The sequence below is a fragment of the Chrysoperla carnea genome, chromosome 5, assembly GCF_905475395.1.
Source record: "Chrysoperla carnea chromosome 5, inChrCarn1.1, whole genome shotgun sequence".
Taxonomy (NCBI): domain Eukaryota; kingdom Metazoa; phylum Arthropoda; class Insecta; order Neuroptera; family Chrysopidae; genus Chrysoperla; species Chrysoperla carnea.
The window spans coordinates 68,268,098-68,282,055 of NC_058341.1; the positions used below are offsets into that span (position 1 = coordinate 68,268,098).

The 13,958-nt window shown below is 30.0% G+C and overlaps 1 protein-coding gene across 1 annotated transcript; it reads right to left on the reverse strand.

Annotated features, from left to right (window-relative positions):
* Positions 1-348: 348 nt before the first annotated feature.
* Positions 349-12,885, reverse strand: LOC123300795 (cytochrome P450 4d2-like). The gene is made up of 12 exons (XM_044883446.1): positions 12,859-12,885; positions 10,649-10,822; positions 8,263-8,369; positions 5,978-6,071; positions 5,725-5,913; positions 3,876-3,945; positions 3,685-3,811; positions 2,414-2,602; positions 1,168-1,236; positions 926-1,100; positions 693-872; positions 349-636 (listed from the first exon to the last, which is right to left on the reverse strand). Exons 2-12 carry the CDS (start codon positions 10,806-10,808, stop codon positions 464-466), a joined length of 1,533 nt encoding a protein of 510 aa, XP_044739381.1. The 5' UTR covers positions 10,809-10,822; positions 12,859-12,885; the 3' UTR covers positions 349-463.
* Positions 12,886-13,958: the final 1,073 nt, after the last annotated feature.

A 13,958-nucleotide genomic window follows, 5' to 3' on the forward strand; every position in this document is an offset into this window, starting at 1 on the left:
CAATTAAAAAATATCAACGAGGAGCCTACAATATTTTTTTTTTGCAACATAAGGAAATTGCTTCTACGTATATAAGATAACAAACGAGCCTTTATCTAACCTTTTTGAAAGCTCAAATCATGTCCTCTTCAATTTGCCTGAAAAACCATTAATTCGACTGCCCACGATATTTATGTCCGACAAATATTTAATATTTAAACTTGCATCCATATTAATGGAGAAATACTTTGAAAGGATGATTGTATGAAGAATGATTGTATTAATGGAGAATGAAGCATCAGTTGAAAAAATAGTAAATATTAAAAACCTTAAAAATTTATTTTTATCAAACTGTTTTTTACAAACTGAAAAATACATATGAAATTAAGCATGTTAACTATGTAAACGGAACTTTGACGATGAAGTTTGCTACTATGTACGCGTTTACGAAACTACAGATTTATACAATCATGATTAATTAAACTTAATTTCGGGGAACGAGACGTAGTTGAATACCATTTATAGCTGTCAATACAATATACGCTCTTAGATCTGGTTCGTAAGGCCTACCGTCAGCCTCGAATGCTGGTAGTATTTTGAAATTTCGTAAGATTTTACTTCCAGTTGTTTTCATTTCAAGCATAGCGAACTTTTGACCTATGATTATAAATTTTAAGCTTAATAAATTCTTATTAAGTAAATTATTGCCATACCTATACAATTTCTGGGACCTGCACTAAATGGAACGAATGAATATGGATTTCTTTTCCGTAAATTTTCTGGCAAAAAACGATCTGGGTCAAATTTTTCAGGATTTGGATAGATATTTTGATTCCGATGTAAAGCAAACGTGAGTACGGTTAGTATTGATCCTGCTGGAGCAATGTAATTATCTGAAAAAAGTTTAGTTAAAACTTTGCTTTCTGTTTTTTACATTAAAATTTACTTGTTTTCAATTGTAAATCTTTAGTTACTTGACGACTAAAAAGTGGCACACTCGGTAATAAACGCTGGGCTTCTTTAATTGTTCTTTCCAAATAATGCATTTCTTGTACTTCTTGGAATGTAGGATCACGATTTTCACCCATTAAAATATCACATTGTTCTTTATAAATTTCTTCCTGTAAATTTCATAATACTTTCTTAATGTTTTCCTGTATTTCTAAAAATATTTTGTGATGGTTTTACCTGAATATGTTGATTTTTGGATAGTAAGTAGAATAGAAGAGCTAACTGTGTTGCCGTCGTATCGTGGCCCTATAAGTGACGAAATATTGTAATTCAAAATTAAACGAAACCTTCATCAAGGAAAATTAAAAAATTATTGGTTAGCCCAAAAGATTAATAGACAGTACTATAGTTAAATCTTCCCCATTTTTAGATTTCTTTATGCATATAACATGTAAAACTAACTTTTATATTTCTTTATGCATATAACATATACTTTCTGTAAAAATAATTACCAAAAATTGACTGTTTTTTTCTTTTTAGTATTTTCTAACTCTTTCTATTATATATAAATTACAATGTAAAACCTTAAGGATGTACGAGCGCCTCGGCATTTTTGGAAATGGAAAGCAAAAAAAAAACACTATTTTATGTTAAAACCTTAATAAATTACTGAAAAAAAAACTAGTTGTATCTGACTAATTAAGGATTTATGAGCGAGGATGGATGGTAGGAACATAAATTTAAAAAATATGTACATGAATTTTCAATTTTGATGGTGAATTATGTCATAACTTAAGAATATAAGACAAAAAGTAAAAATAAATTTTTCGATGTCTAGATTAATTTTCAAAATATCAAAAATTGAAAATTTTGTTTAATTATTTAGCTTTTGATATTTCGAAAATGTTGATTATGGTTTTTCGTCTACATTCATGAAGTTATAACAAAATTCTTCATCAAAGTTGAATATAAGGTACAAATAATTTCAACCAGAAGTTTAAACTTACTTATGCGTTCGTACTACCTTAACAAACCATTAAAAATCATAACAATATATGAGACCTACCCCATATATGGCTACTGAGATCAATCAAATTAACTTTATAATTTAATGAATTTTAAAAGCACAATCGCGTTGAATGAATTCAAAAATGTGACATGCAGGAATTCGTATTTGTAATAATCCCCCTCTACTCGTGGGTTATCTCTAGGCCCATGATTACAGCATGCTGTGATCATGGGCCATGGGCATAACAATCCTCATTTCCGCTGGATACACCCTTCAGCCGTCTTGTATTCGGAACGGTAACTCTAAGTGTAGGCTCTCAGAGTGCAGAAGCAGGTACATTTTTTTTTTAATGAGTAGTAACTTTTTGGTCATCCATATTATTAATTTTGGTTGTCTTAAAGTGTGTTTGTTGTTTTTAATAAAAATTTCCTTTAGTATAAGATCTCATTAGTATAAATATTTTTTTAACCGTACAGCAGCTGTGAAAGTTGATACTTCATCACTGATTTGTTCATTGGTTAACGGAGTACCATCCATATTTCGCGCGTGAAGCATTAAGTCTAAAAATGCTAGGCGTTTTTTAGTACCAACAGTATCATCTTGACATTCATTTGACTTATTTTCAGATTCCTTGATTAAATCATCTCGACGTTTTCGAATCAACTACAAATATTACCAAAAGTTGTCAAATTTCTGGAATATACTGGGTGTTCCAAACCAACCGTCCAGGCTGATTATTCTGAATAGTTTTCAAAAAAAATTGAAACGAAAAAACACGTATCAAATATTTTTTGAAACTCTATCTAACCATACCAAAAACACCCTCCACCCTCAACCCCTGTTAGGGGTAGGGGGTGTAACTTGAAAAAATCAAATGGTAACCCCTATTTTTAACCCCTGCAGATTTGAATTCTTCAGAAGAAAAGACAAACATTTTGTTTAAGAAATTTTTCCCGATTTTCGGTAGATCACGCTACAATCGACAAAAATCGTTCTTTTAGATTTGGCATAAGAATTGCAGTTCAAGTGAAGGCGAGAAAAGTTTTTTGAGTCGAGAATAGTTATTTTCAATTTTGTTTTTGTTTTTTTGAAGAAAAGACTATTCTGTTTTGTTTTTCATATTTTATTATGATTTAGAAAAATTATTTTTGTAAAAATGTTTTTTTTTATTTTGGAAAGTCTGAAAAAAATTTAAATCTAAAATGATTCATATCTAATTCTTTCTAAGAGCTTTATTTAGTATCCTCCCAATTGTCTAGTGGTTTACCTCAATTACCGCAATTCGACATTTTCGCTTCTCTTTTATTTTCGTTGAATTTCTAACTTTTGTGTTGCTTTTGTTTTGTTTTTGTTTTGGTTCTGTGTGTTTGTGTTTTTACTTTTTCGTTTTGATTTTTGTCATTGAACGGCGCAACTCTTATGCCAAATCTAAAAGAACGATTTTTGTCGATTGTAGCGCGATCTACCGAAAATCGGGAAAAATTTCTTAGACAAAATGTTTGTCTTTTCTTCTGAAGAATCCAAATCTGCAGAAAAAAATAGGGGTTTCCATTTGATTTTTTCAAGTTACACCCCCTACCCCTAACAGGGGTTGAGGGTGGAGGGTGTTTTTGGTATGGTTAGATAGAGTTTCAAAAAATATTTGATACGTGTTTTTTCGTTTCAATTTTTTTTAAAAACTATTCAGAATAATCAGCCTGGACGGGTGGTTTGGAACACCCAGTATAGTGACTATATTAACTTACTTTGTCAGTTGATTCTTTTAACACTTTTAATGCTTTTCTTTGAGTGCGTCCATTTTCAGTAAAAGCAAATAAGAAATCTATTTGTTGAATGGCACTTAAAACTCTTTCAACAATAATCCTTGCCATACTGGAACATAGATAACAATCATTACAGTTTCATTAAAATTTATGGGTGGTATATTTTTATTTACTTATGTACCGCTAAAACGTAAGCACTTCGTGGTTTTGTCTGCGCGTGAACTTTTGTGCCCATAGCAGTTTCTAAAATTTAAAAATATCATATTATACACACACATTTTGGTAAAATTGGGGAAAAATCCGAAATAATGATGAGCTATCGATGCTTCAACGTTTTCTCCTTTATTTATTATTTATAACAATAGAAATTTATGCTAAAAACGACAACGGGAATCGGTAGAAGGATTAACTCTAAGACAAAAAAAGTCATTCAAGCATATTTCGAAAAGCCAACACTTTCCAAGTTATTGATGATTGAAATTCGGAGTATTTAACGTCAAATAAGTAAAAATTTGATAGATTTTTAAAAATTTTAAAGGTTTTTGAAGGAAGTATTATATCGAACACTTTTTAAAGTATTATAACATTTATTTTGTAAATAAAATTTACAAAATTTAAAAAACCGACAAATTTTTCGAGTACGGAACCTTAAACTCGTACTTGAAACATGTATAAGAACAGTCTCCATTAAGTTTTCCCTTAAAACATTTTAAAGATCGTCGCTCAGATTTTTGTTTTCTTTTGGGTACGGAACCCTAAACCCGCACTTGAAACATATTTACCAAAAACTCGCACGTGCTAAGAACACTATCTGTTGATTTACCTTTAAATTCATTGTTCATCCGCTAGGGCGCTACCATGCCACGGACAAACAGACAGACACACATAGCGGTCAAACTTATAACACCCCTTTTTTTAGTTCGGGATTTAAAAAATAATGAAAATGAAAAAAGCTTCAAGTTATTTGCATGAAAATTGAGTTTTAATGAAAACAACGTTTCTCGTATATTTCTTTTTATGTTTTATTCAGTACTAAAACTGATGAATATTACCACGGGAACGAAAATTATTGCCACTTTCCAATTTCCTTTATTTAGGTATTGGCAACATGCTCAAAAAGTTTTAGCAGTTTCGGATATATATTTTTTGCAATTAAAATGCAAAAAAAATTTCAAAATTTTTTCTGTAGCTTTTTTATTTTTCGAATTATTTAACGATAAAGAAATTTTTTGTATTTTTCGAGAGCCTAAATGGCCGAGCGGTCTAAGGCAGCGGCAGTGGGAACAATTTATAATTAATGCGAGTGCAGAATTGATCACATTGTCATCGCTTGGATAAGAACGAAGTAACCGACTCCACCCACATCAAAAATGTAATTGTAAATATGTTTGTAATTTAATAAATAAAGATTAACAAATAATGATGTGGGTCGCCTCTGTGATTAGACATGCGTCGCAAAAACGGAGGTTAAACCCCCATTATTATTTAGTATTTTTCGAAAAAAAATTTACATTTAAATTGCAATATTTCAAAAAATATAGGTATCCGAAACTGCTAGAACTTTTTGAGCATGTTGCCAGTTTTAATTTTAGGTCCGGTGGTAAATTTATCAGTTTTTGAATTAAACAAAATAAACAGAAATGTTCGAGAAAATTTGTTTACGTTATAACTCTGTCCATTTTCATGCAAATGACTTGAAACTTTTGGGATTTTCAAGGTTTTTATTAGTACTTCGTAAGTGTGCAATATAGTTTTTCCAAAAAATGTCAAATTTTGCAATTATTTGGTGTTAAATACTCCAAATTTCAATCACAAATAATTCGACAAGTATTGACTTTTCGAAATATCGCACCCTCTCTGGGCAAGATCGCACAGTTTTTTTTTAAATTTCTTTATGCCAGATTTTAACAATACAGTCCAATAGATTTTATAAAAATTCATTGACTAGTCATGGATTCCGAGATATAAATTTTATGGTATAAATCTCTCTACTATAGGATGTCTAAAATTTAATTGATTTACCACAAATTACATCTAATGCAAAAGATTGCATGTACGGGAAAATATCTATATTTGTTTTCCCATCTGCTTTTTCTTTTAATATTTCGATTAAGATTTGACCTTGTTCATTAAAAACTTCGTAAAACTTTTCTAATATATTAAAATGAAATGTCGGTGTTATTAATTTTCTTTGGTGTTTCCAATAAGATCCTAAAAAAACGTCAAAATATTTTGTAAAAGTAATATTACGAGTTGTTTTATAACATGTTATTACCTCTACTTAAGAGCAAGCCATTTCCTAGCCAAGGTCTAAAAAATTTTGCTGTTGTGTACGGCTTCTCCAAGATCTCATTATTTTTCAAAAGAACCTTAAAATTTTTACATTTTTCTTTACTATCTACATCATATTTTTTGTTTTATTTTCTGTATAATTTTGATTGCTTTATTAATAACTATAGCTGATATCCAAAACTTCGTATGCGAAGCTTTCATCTTTTGACCTTATGACCCAGTGCGTTTTTCCTACGTATCTTACTGAAGTGTTAATTTAAATTTTAAAAATTTGTTATTAAAAACAAGTGAAAACAAACAATTGACTGAGTTAATTGTTGAAATACCATGTATAGGCAGTGTTGATAACTCTGTCACATTTCACATACATACATATCTGACATATTTAACTGATATTCTCATATAATGCGCAAGTGTTGATGCGCAATCGTTTGTTTTTTTTGACGTCATGTAAATAACAAAAGATATTCACTTTGATATTCCTATATTAATACATACAATAAAATTTGTACCTAATTAACGCCCTCGTGGGTAAACAGTGATGTTTACAAAAAAATGTTTCAAACAAAAGTTGTTTATTTTTTTGTAAGGAACATTTTTTACATTTAAACTTTTATTCTATCTCTAACGGTTTACAAGATGGGTACTACGGACCCATGACCCAATTGACCCATGTTGCTCATTTACGAACTTGACCTCACTTTTTACGTCCTAAGCACGCTGTAAAAATTTCAGCTTGATATCTCTTTTCGTTTTTGAGTAATCGTGACCACAGACGGACGGCCGGGCGGACGGACGGACGGACGGACAACCGGAAATGGATTAATTAGGTGATTTTATGAACACCTATACCAATTTTTTTTTTTGTAGCATCAATATTTTTAGGCGTTACAAACTTGGGACTAAACTTATAATACTATGTATATTTCATATATACATGGTATAATAATAGAATATACAGGATATGATTAGTCCGGAGTAAGATTTTGTACTTTGCGTCAGATTTCTTTATTAACTGTTATTATCTATAAGACAACTGTTTAACGAAATATTTTACCAAATCTAAGGCAGATGGATGAGATACTATCATTTTATCGGAGGAGAAACTATCAATTTTGAGTACCAGAACTAAAAAATTTTGTTTTACTGTATGTTTATTTATTCGTTGACTATTGCTTATTGGCGATTACATGTACACCGTGGTTATAAATCAGCATTCCACATAATATGAGTGGAAATTAAAGAGCTCGCTCGTAGCTCTAAGATTATAAAAGAAAAACATGACAGTCAAAAAGTGCAACTTATATACAGATATCACCCTTGCGTAATTTTTTTCCACAAAAAATGTATTTTAATTTAATAACAATAAAAATTTTAGCTTGTGGTGCGGAACCGCAACTTTTATGAAAATAAAATAAAACTCTTCGGTGATAATGTAGCGTTCTCTATTCGGTGATAATGTAGCATTCTAGGTGAATAAGAATCAGGTGACAGAAAATGTGTTAAGTAGAGAGCTCAAAAATGAAGATTTGTATACCTTTTCATACAAACTTTCATCCCCTACTTCACCTTTTCAGGAGATAAATTTCGAAAAATCCTTTCTAAAATGACACCTACAGTATAAAATCAATGTCCTCTTAGAATTTCATATTTCTATCCTTAGCGGTTTAGGCTAGGCGTTGATATACCAGTCGGGACATTGCATATCCCAATCCAGATAATTTACCCTCTTTGAAAGGTTTCTGATTTTAAACAATAAATAAAAAAATATTAAAAAAAAAAATCAAAATCGGAGCTGTTATTGAGGACTCCCTAAGAACTCTTTTTATCCGACTAGCATTTCCGATGTTTGTACCATTTTGTAGTAAAACATCATTTTTCTAACTTTATCTATTTTTAAAAAAATACTAAAAATTATTTTTGTCATCAATACATTAAAATTTAAAAACTACAAATGATTTAGAGCAGATCTGAATAATTTTACCGTATCATAATTATTCATTTTTTGGCTCCAAATTATGAATTATCATTACCACAAAAAAATGAGGTTCACCACATTTCATCGCATTGTTTGTAGATTAATATACCTAATCAAATAGCTTGATATTTTTCAAATCTAGTTCCAGCGTGATGGAGCTACTGTACGTACGACAATGTATTGCGGAAGATTTAAAAAAAAAATTAATATTTAATAGAATTTCTTGGGTGAAACGAATGTATTTTTACCTTAATAATATAACAGAAATTTAATATACTTAACCATATTACCTCTATGTCTTCTGGATTGCTCATATTGATTGCCAGGCGTCCTAATATTGGGATTTTGAAGATATGGCCATAGGTTTGTGTGCTCTTCCACAAATATCCTAACGCATCTATAAAAAAAACCCTGTATTATTCCACTAGAATGTCCAATTCTTATTAAACAGCGACTAACAAAGAGGAGTATTTAACGTTTCTCTGTGTCTGTCCTTAGTATCGTATCTTCTAAGCAGATGAACGGATTTTGCTTCGCCCATAACAAAAAATTTTATCTACTCTATCATTTAATTGGTATACTTTGATCAAAAATTGACCAAAATCGATCATTCAGAGCGAAACCATTTGACCTTTCTTTTTATTTCATTGCATTTATTTGACAAATACACACGCTTTCTTGCCAAAAGCTTAAATTAAATTTTAAATCTTTTTTAAACTGTCAAAAACGCGGGCAGTGCTGGATTACCCATTAGGCCGGACTATTTTCAATTTCAAGTTATTTTTTTTTTTTCAAATTTCGAAAAAATTTCTTTTCAACCAATTTATTTCATGATAATATGTATTTTAACGAAAAAAGATATCAAGCTGAAATTTTTACAGCGTACTCAGGACGTAAAAAGTAGGGTCGAGTTCGTAAATGAGCAACATAGTCAATTGGGTGTTGAGTCCGTAGGACCCATCTTGTAAACCTTTAGAGATAGAACAAAAATTTAAATGTAAAAAATATTTCTTATAAAAAAAGAACCAACTTTTGTTTGAAACATTTTTTTCGGAAACATCACTGTTTACCCGTGATGTGAGGGCGCAAATTAGGCGTAAATTGTATAGTATGTATTATATGGGAATATCAGTTATGTATATGTGACATGTATGTATGTGCAATATGATAGAGTAATCAACACTGTCTATGATAGGTATTTGAACAATTAACTATGTCAAATGTTTGTTTTCACTTGTTATAAATAAATTTTCTAATGCATGTTAAAAGCGAAAATTAATAGTTTCTAGTTCGTATCGAGAATTTCACTTTCACAACCAAAAAACTATATTTTCTCTCCATAAAACGATCAGGATAAGTATTTATATGCCTAAGTAAATTAATTTCCAAATTTCAATTCTGGATGTGAAAGTGGAGGTACATGAGAATGAAAAAGACTACGTACGGCGTTTGAACGTTTTTCTTGAATTTAAAAATTCTGCGCTTTTTGAAATATGAAACGCCAAATTTTTAGGGGGTTAAAACGTAAAGCCACAATCGAAAGCTAACAAAAACACAGATTATTTTGCAAAATCTCAAAATTTATTCCAAAATTTAAGGTATTTCAAACGACCCGCGACAATAGTTTTGCACAGAATATGTGCTTTACAACGACATAAATCTGTAAAAAAAATTTTACGATCATTGACCGTCTCTGTAGGTAAGGTTAGGTTTTATTGGCTGTCTACGAAGGACACACATGCTATAGAGCCCATTGTGATACCATCTATGTGTTAACCACCAATTTCGCTGATAATTTCATTTATCAGCTCCTCAATTATTTTGAGAGGCTGAGTGCACCTCCTTCATGCATATACCATGTACTACACCAGCGCATCGCAACTAATAATTAAATTAATTTTTGTTGTGACGGCACGAATCAAACCCGCTACCCTAGGCATACCGCTAACGAAATTGGTTACGCTTTAAGCAACTGAGCTACAAGGGTTGGCGACCGTCTCTGTAAGCTGGTATTAACTTTTTAAGTTGTTGATATCTAACACGCAAAGGATAGGAGGAATCCATACTATTTTTGTAGACATTTTTAAACATTTTTAGTTCGAATTTTTGCTATAGAAATGAAATTTGCAAAAAAAACAAAAATTGATTTATGTAAACAAACAAATAAGAGATGCTTTGAACCTAAATAAGATGTAATTGAACATTTAGTTTACGAAGAAACAATAAGCAAATATTACTTTTTGACGAATATTTACTTTTAATCCAGAAGTGAATTGTACAACCGCCAACATAGTTAAATTTCCTTTGTATGCTGTTACCATGAGATGTTTGACACAATGGTCAAGAGAGAGCAATGTATGATAATATTCGATAGAATTCTTTATAGTGTTGACAGATTTACTGTAGTTAACTTTTTGAATATAACTACTATTTATGAAACTATATTTTTTTTCGTTTTCAATATCTCGATACTGGGAAAAAATATACTCGGAATAATAATCTCGGAAAAAATATACCGAAAATATTGATAGTTGGGTGGAGTTTGTTGTAGTTGTAGTTGGTCGGGTTGAGTTTGTCGACTATAGGGGAGTTGTTTGAGTTCTAAAGTTCTATATCACTATTACAGAAATTTTTTCGGGCTATTTTTTCTTAAATACTTTAATTAGTTTACCGTACCTTTGTCTTTTGTTATATCAAATAAGATTCCAACCAATGGGAGTCCTTTTGGACCGGGTATGGCACTAGTTAATTTTTTTATCCTTCTTAAGGGTAGTTCCAAACGTACGTATAGTACCACAAGTATGACCCCTACCAAGCCAATGAGTATTTCAATCATATTTACATAAAAACCTGTAAACAATAAAAAAAATCAATATTAAAAACACAATCTGGTTTTCATTCATAAAATATATTTATCTTTTGTCTTCATCTTGAAAGACAGTTTTTATTAAAAGGTCAATATATTTTTTAATTGTTTGGTAGTACATGAGACGGTATAAGGCCGAACTTCACCCATCTGATAGTCAGATCAGATATATCTTTTATGTTTATCTGATATCCCTATCTCTATATATTATAAATGCGAAAGTGAGCATTTTTGTTTGCTTGTTTGTTTGTTACACTTTCACGCTTAAACTAGGGAATGGTTTTTAATGAAATTATACGGCAATACCTATAGCTCATACTTCAGAATAACACATGAGATATAATTTATATAGATATATTAATTTAAATAAAAATTTAAAAATGAATTTAATTTTATATTACCATAAATTACAGATTTCTGTAAAAATAGTCAATATAAAATATTTCAAGGCCATCTTTTATGATATAATCGATGAATAAAAAAAATCAATATTAAAAACACAATCTGGTTTTCATTCATAAAATATATTTATCTTTTGTCTTCATCTTGAAAGACAGTTTTTATTAAAAGGTCAATATATTTTTTAATTGTATGGTAGTACATGAGATGGTATATGGTCGAACTTCACCCATCTGATAGTCAGATCAGATATCTTTTAAGTTTATCTGATATCCCTATCTCTATATATTATAAATGCGAAAGTGAGCATTTTTGTTTGCTTGTTTGTTTGTAACACTTTCACGCTTAAACTAGCGAATGGTTTATAATGAAACTATACGGCAATATAGACTATTATAATATACATTTAAAAAAATAGAAAACCGTACATATATTTTACCTGTGTTAAACAATCCATACCATTATTTCGAGTGTTATAGAAAGGGGAAAAGCGAGAGCAATCTTTATCAATCTTTACTTTTAAACCCAGCGAAGCGGATGGGTATCACTCTAGTATATTAAAGATGTGAAAGCAAGGATGTTTGTTTGTTTGTTACGCTTTCATGCAAAACTAGCGAATGGATTTGAATGAAACTGTTCAGAAATATAGTTCATACATCAGAATAACACATGAGCTATAATTTATAAAGATATTTTTAAAACAAAAATTCTAAAAATTATATTTATTCTGACATTTTACTGCTCCATCTATGATAATTATTTTAAACCATAAAATAAACATTTCTGTAAAAATGTATAATAGTAAATAGCAAACAATTCATTATCTTCTTTTCTGATATACTCAATAAATAATGACCATATTACACTAAAAAAAATGGAAAACTGTGCAAATATTTAAGCTGTTTGTAGCAATTCCTTCGAGTGTTATGAAAGGGGAATAAGTGAGATCAAGAGAGGTGGAGGCTATAAAGCGGTGATTTTTACTTGTAAGCTCAGTGAAGCGGGCGGGTATCAAGCTAGTATATTATAATCGTGAAAGTTTGAGAAGATGGATGGATGTTTGCTGCTCTTTCACGCAAAAAATACTAAACGGATTTGGATAAAATTAACACATAGCATATGGATTAACACATAGCATACTTTCTATCCCGATAGTATGTTCCCGTGGGACAATTGTTGCTGATATTTGTTTATACTTTATAATACTTAACAGCTATTTATAATAATTCCACAAAAGTTTAATATTATTTCACCTATAGAAATGGTATAATTAATCATCATGGAAATTCCCCATTAAGTGTGAAACAATATATTAGATAAAAATAAATTATTCAGACACTCTGTATTAGTTAAAAAAATAATATGCAGAAAGTTATAAAATGTAAGTGAAAAATGTAAGTATAAGTAAAAATTTAAGGATAAGGACCAAATTAATGATCAAAATTATTGCAATTATACGTGTAGTATAACCTCCGTCATAATTTAAAACCTCTTAACAAAAAAAAAAGATTATTCTTTTGCATTGACTCTGAATAACTTGCAATGCAAATAACATTTCGCAGCCAACTTTTTGCAATTTTTGGTTTTCATAATGGTATAACATACAAAAATATTTGCTTACTTTTAATTTATACGCACACAATTTTACGATAATAATTAATTGTATAGTATTTAAATATTATTTTTAATAAACCATCACATATAATATTTTATTATCTATTAAAATTACAAATTCACTACTAGTATTATTTATATTCACTCTAGAGATTCACAATACTAGTATTTGAATGAAATAAACATGAGATATTGTTAGAGTAACTTCCAGTCTACACTATAATTAACTCAATATCCAAGGTTAACAATATAAAAACTGTAATCGTAGTTAAATACATTTTAACTTTTGTTTACATTTTAACTTTTTTATTTCTAAATTTCAAACGGTATAGAAGCTGGATCCTACGGACCCAAAACCCAATTGATCTATGTTGTTCATTTACGAACTTAAACTCACTTTTCACGTCCTAAGCACGCTATAATTTCTTTTTTGAATAACGTGCAGATGGACAGACACCCGGAAATGGACTAATTAGGTGACTTTATGAACATCCTTATCAAAGATTTTTTTAAAAGTATTTTTTACTGGAAAAAAATCAGTTTAAAGTGACTCACTGATTTTTGTTTACTTATCACAGAGTTAGTTAACACAAGGACTAAAAACACGCAGATTTTACTAACTCTAATTAAGGCATGGCCAACCCGTAGATTAGTGAGTGAAGGCAGTTGCAGGATTAATGCGAGTTGTTTTTGTACCGAGTTTTTTTTTCACCGGGTTGTTTTTGTGTCAGGTTGTTTTTGTGGGAGTTTTAATGGCTGAGTTGTTTTGATCCCAACTATCAAATACCGAGATGACTGTTCGTTTCTGGCGATTAAAACAAGTTTTGACCAGAAACGTCTGTCAAAACCACTTTTGACCAATAATTTGTAGTCAAAAGCTTAACCAATGATTTGGCAACAGGCAAAACTTTTGATTATTTTTCTCAAAGATTAGATTTTCAGAATTCAATATAAATGTAACAGAATAGATATATAAAAAATGTCTAGTCTAAAAAATCTTTATATTTCCAAAAATTTGGTATTTATTTAAAAAGTTTGAATTAAAATCAATGAAAACACAGCAGAATTTGAAAAATTAGGAAGCGCATTATTGTTTTTTCTCTTTAC

What these genes read in the sequence shown, in the direction of transcription:
- LOC123300795 (XM_044883446.1), bottom strand. Translation starts at nt 10,808, where the DNA reads ATGATTGAAATACTCATTGGCTTGGTAGGGGTCATACTTGTGGTACTA. An exon ending in TAAAAGAATCAACTGACAAA is followed by an intron (nt 2,603 to 3,684) that starts GTAAGTTAATAT and finishes TAATATTTGTAG; the next exon opens with TTGATTCGAAAACGTCGAGA. An exon ending in CCAAAAATCAACATATTCAG is followed by an intron (nt 1,101 to 1,167) that starts GTAAAACCATCA and finishes TGAAATTTACAG; the next exon opens with GAAGAAATTTATAAAGAACA.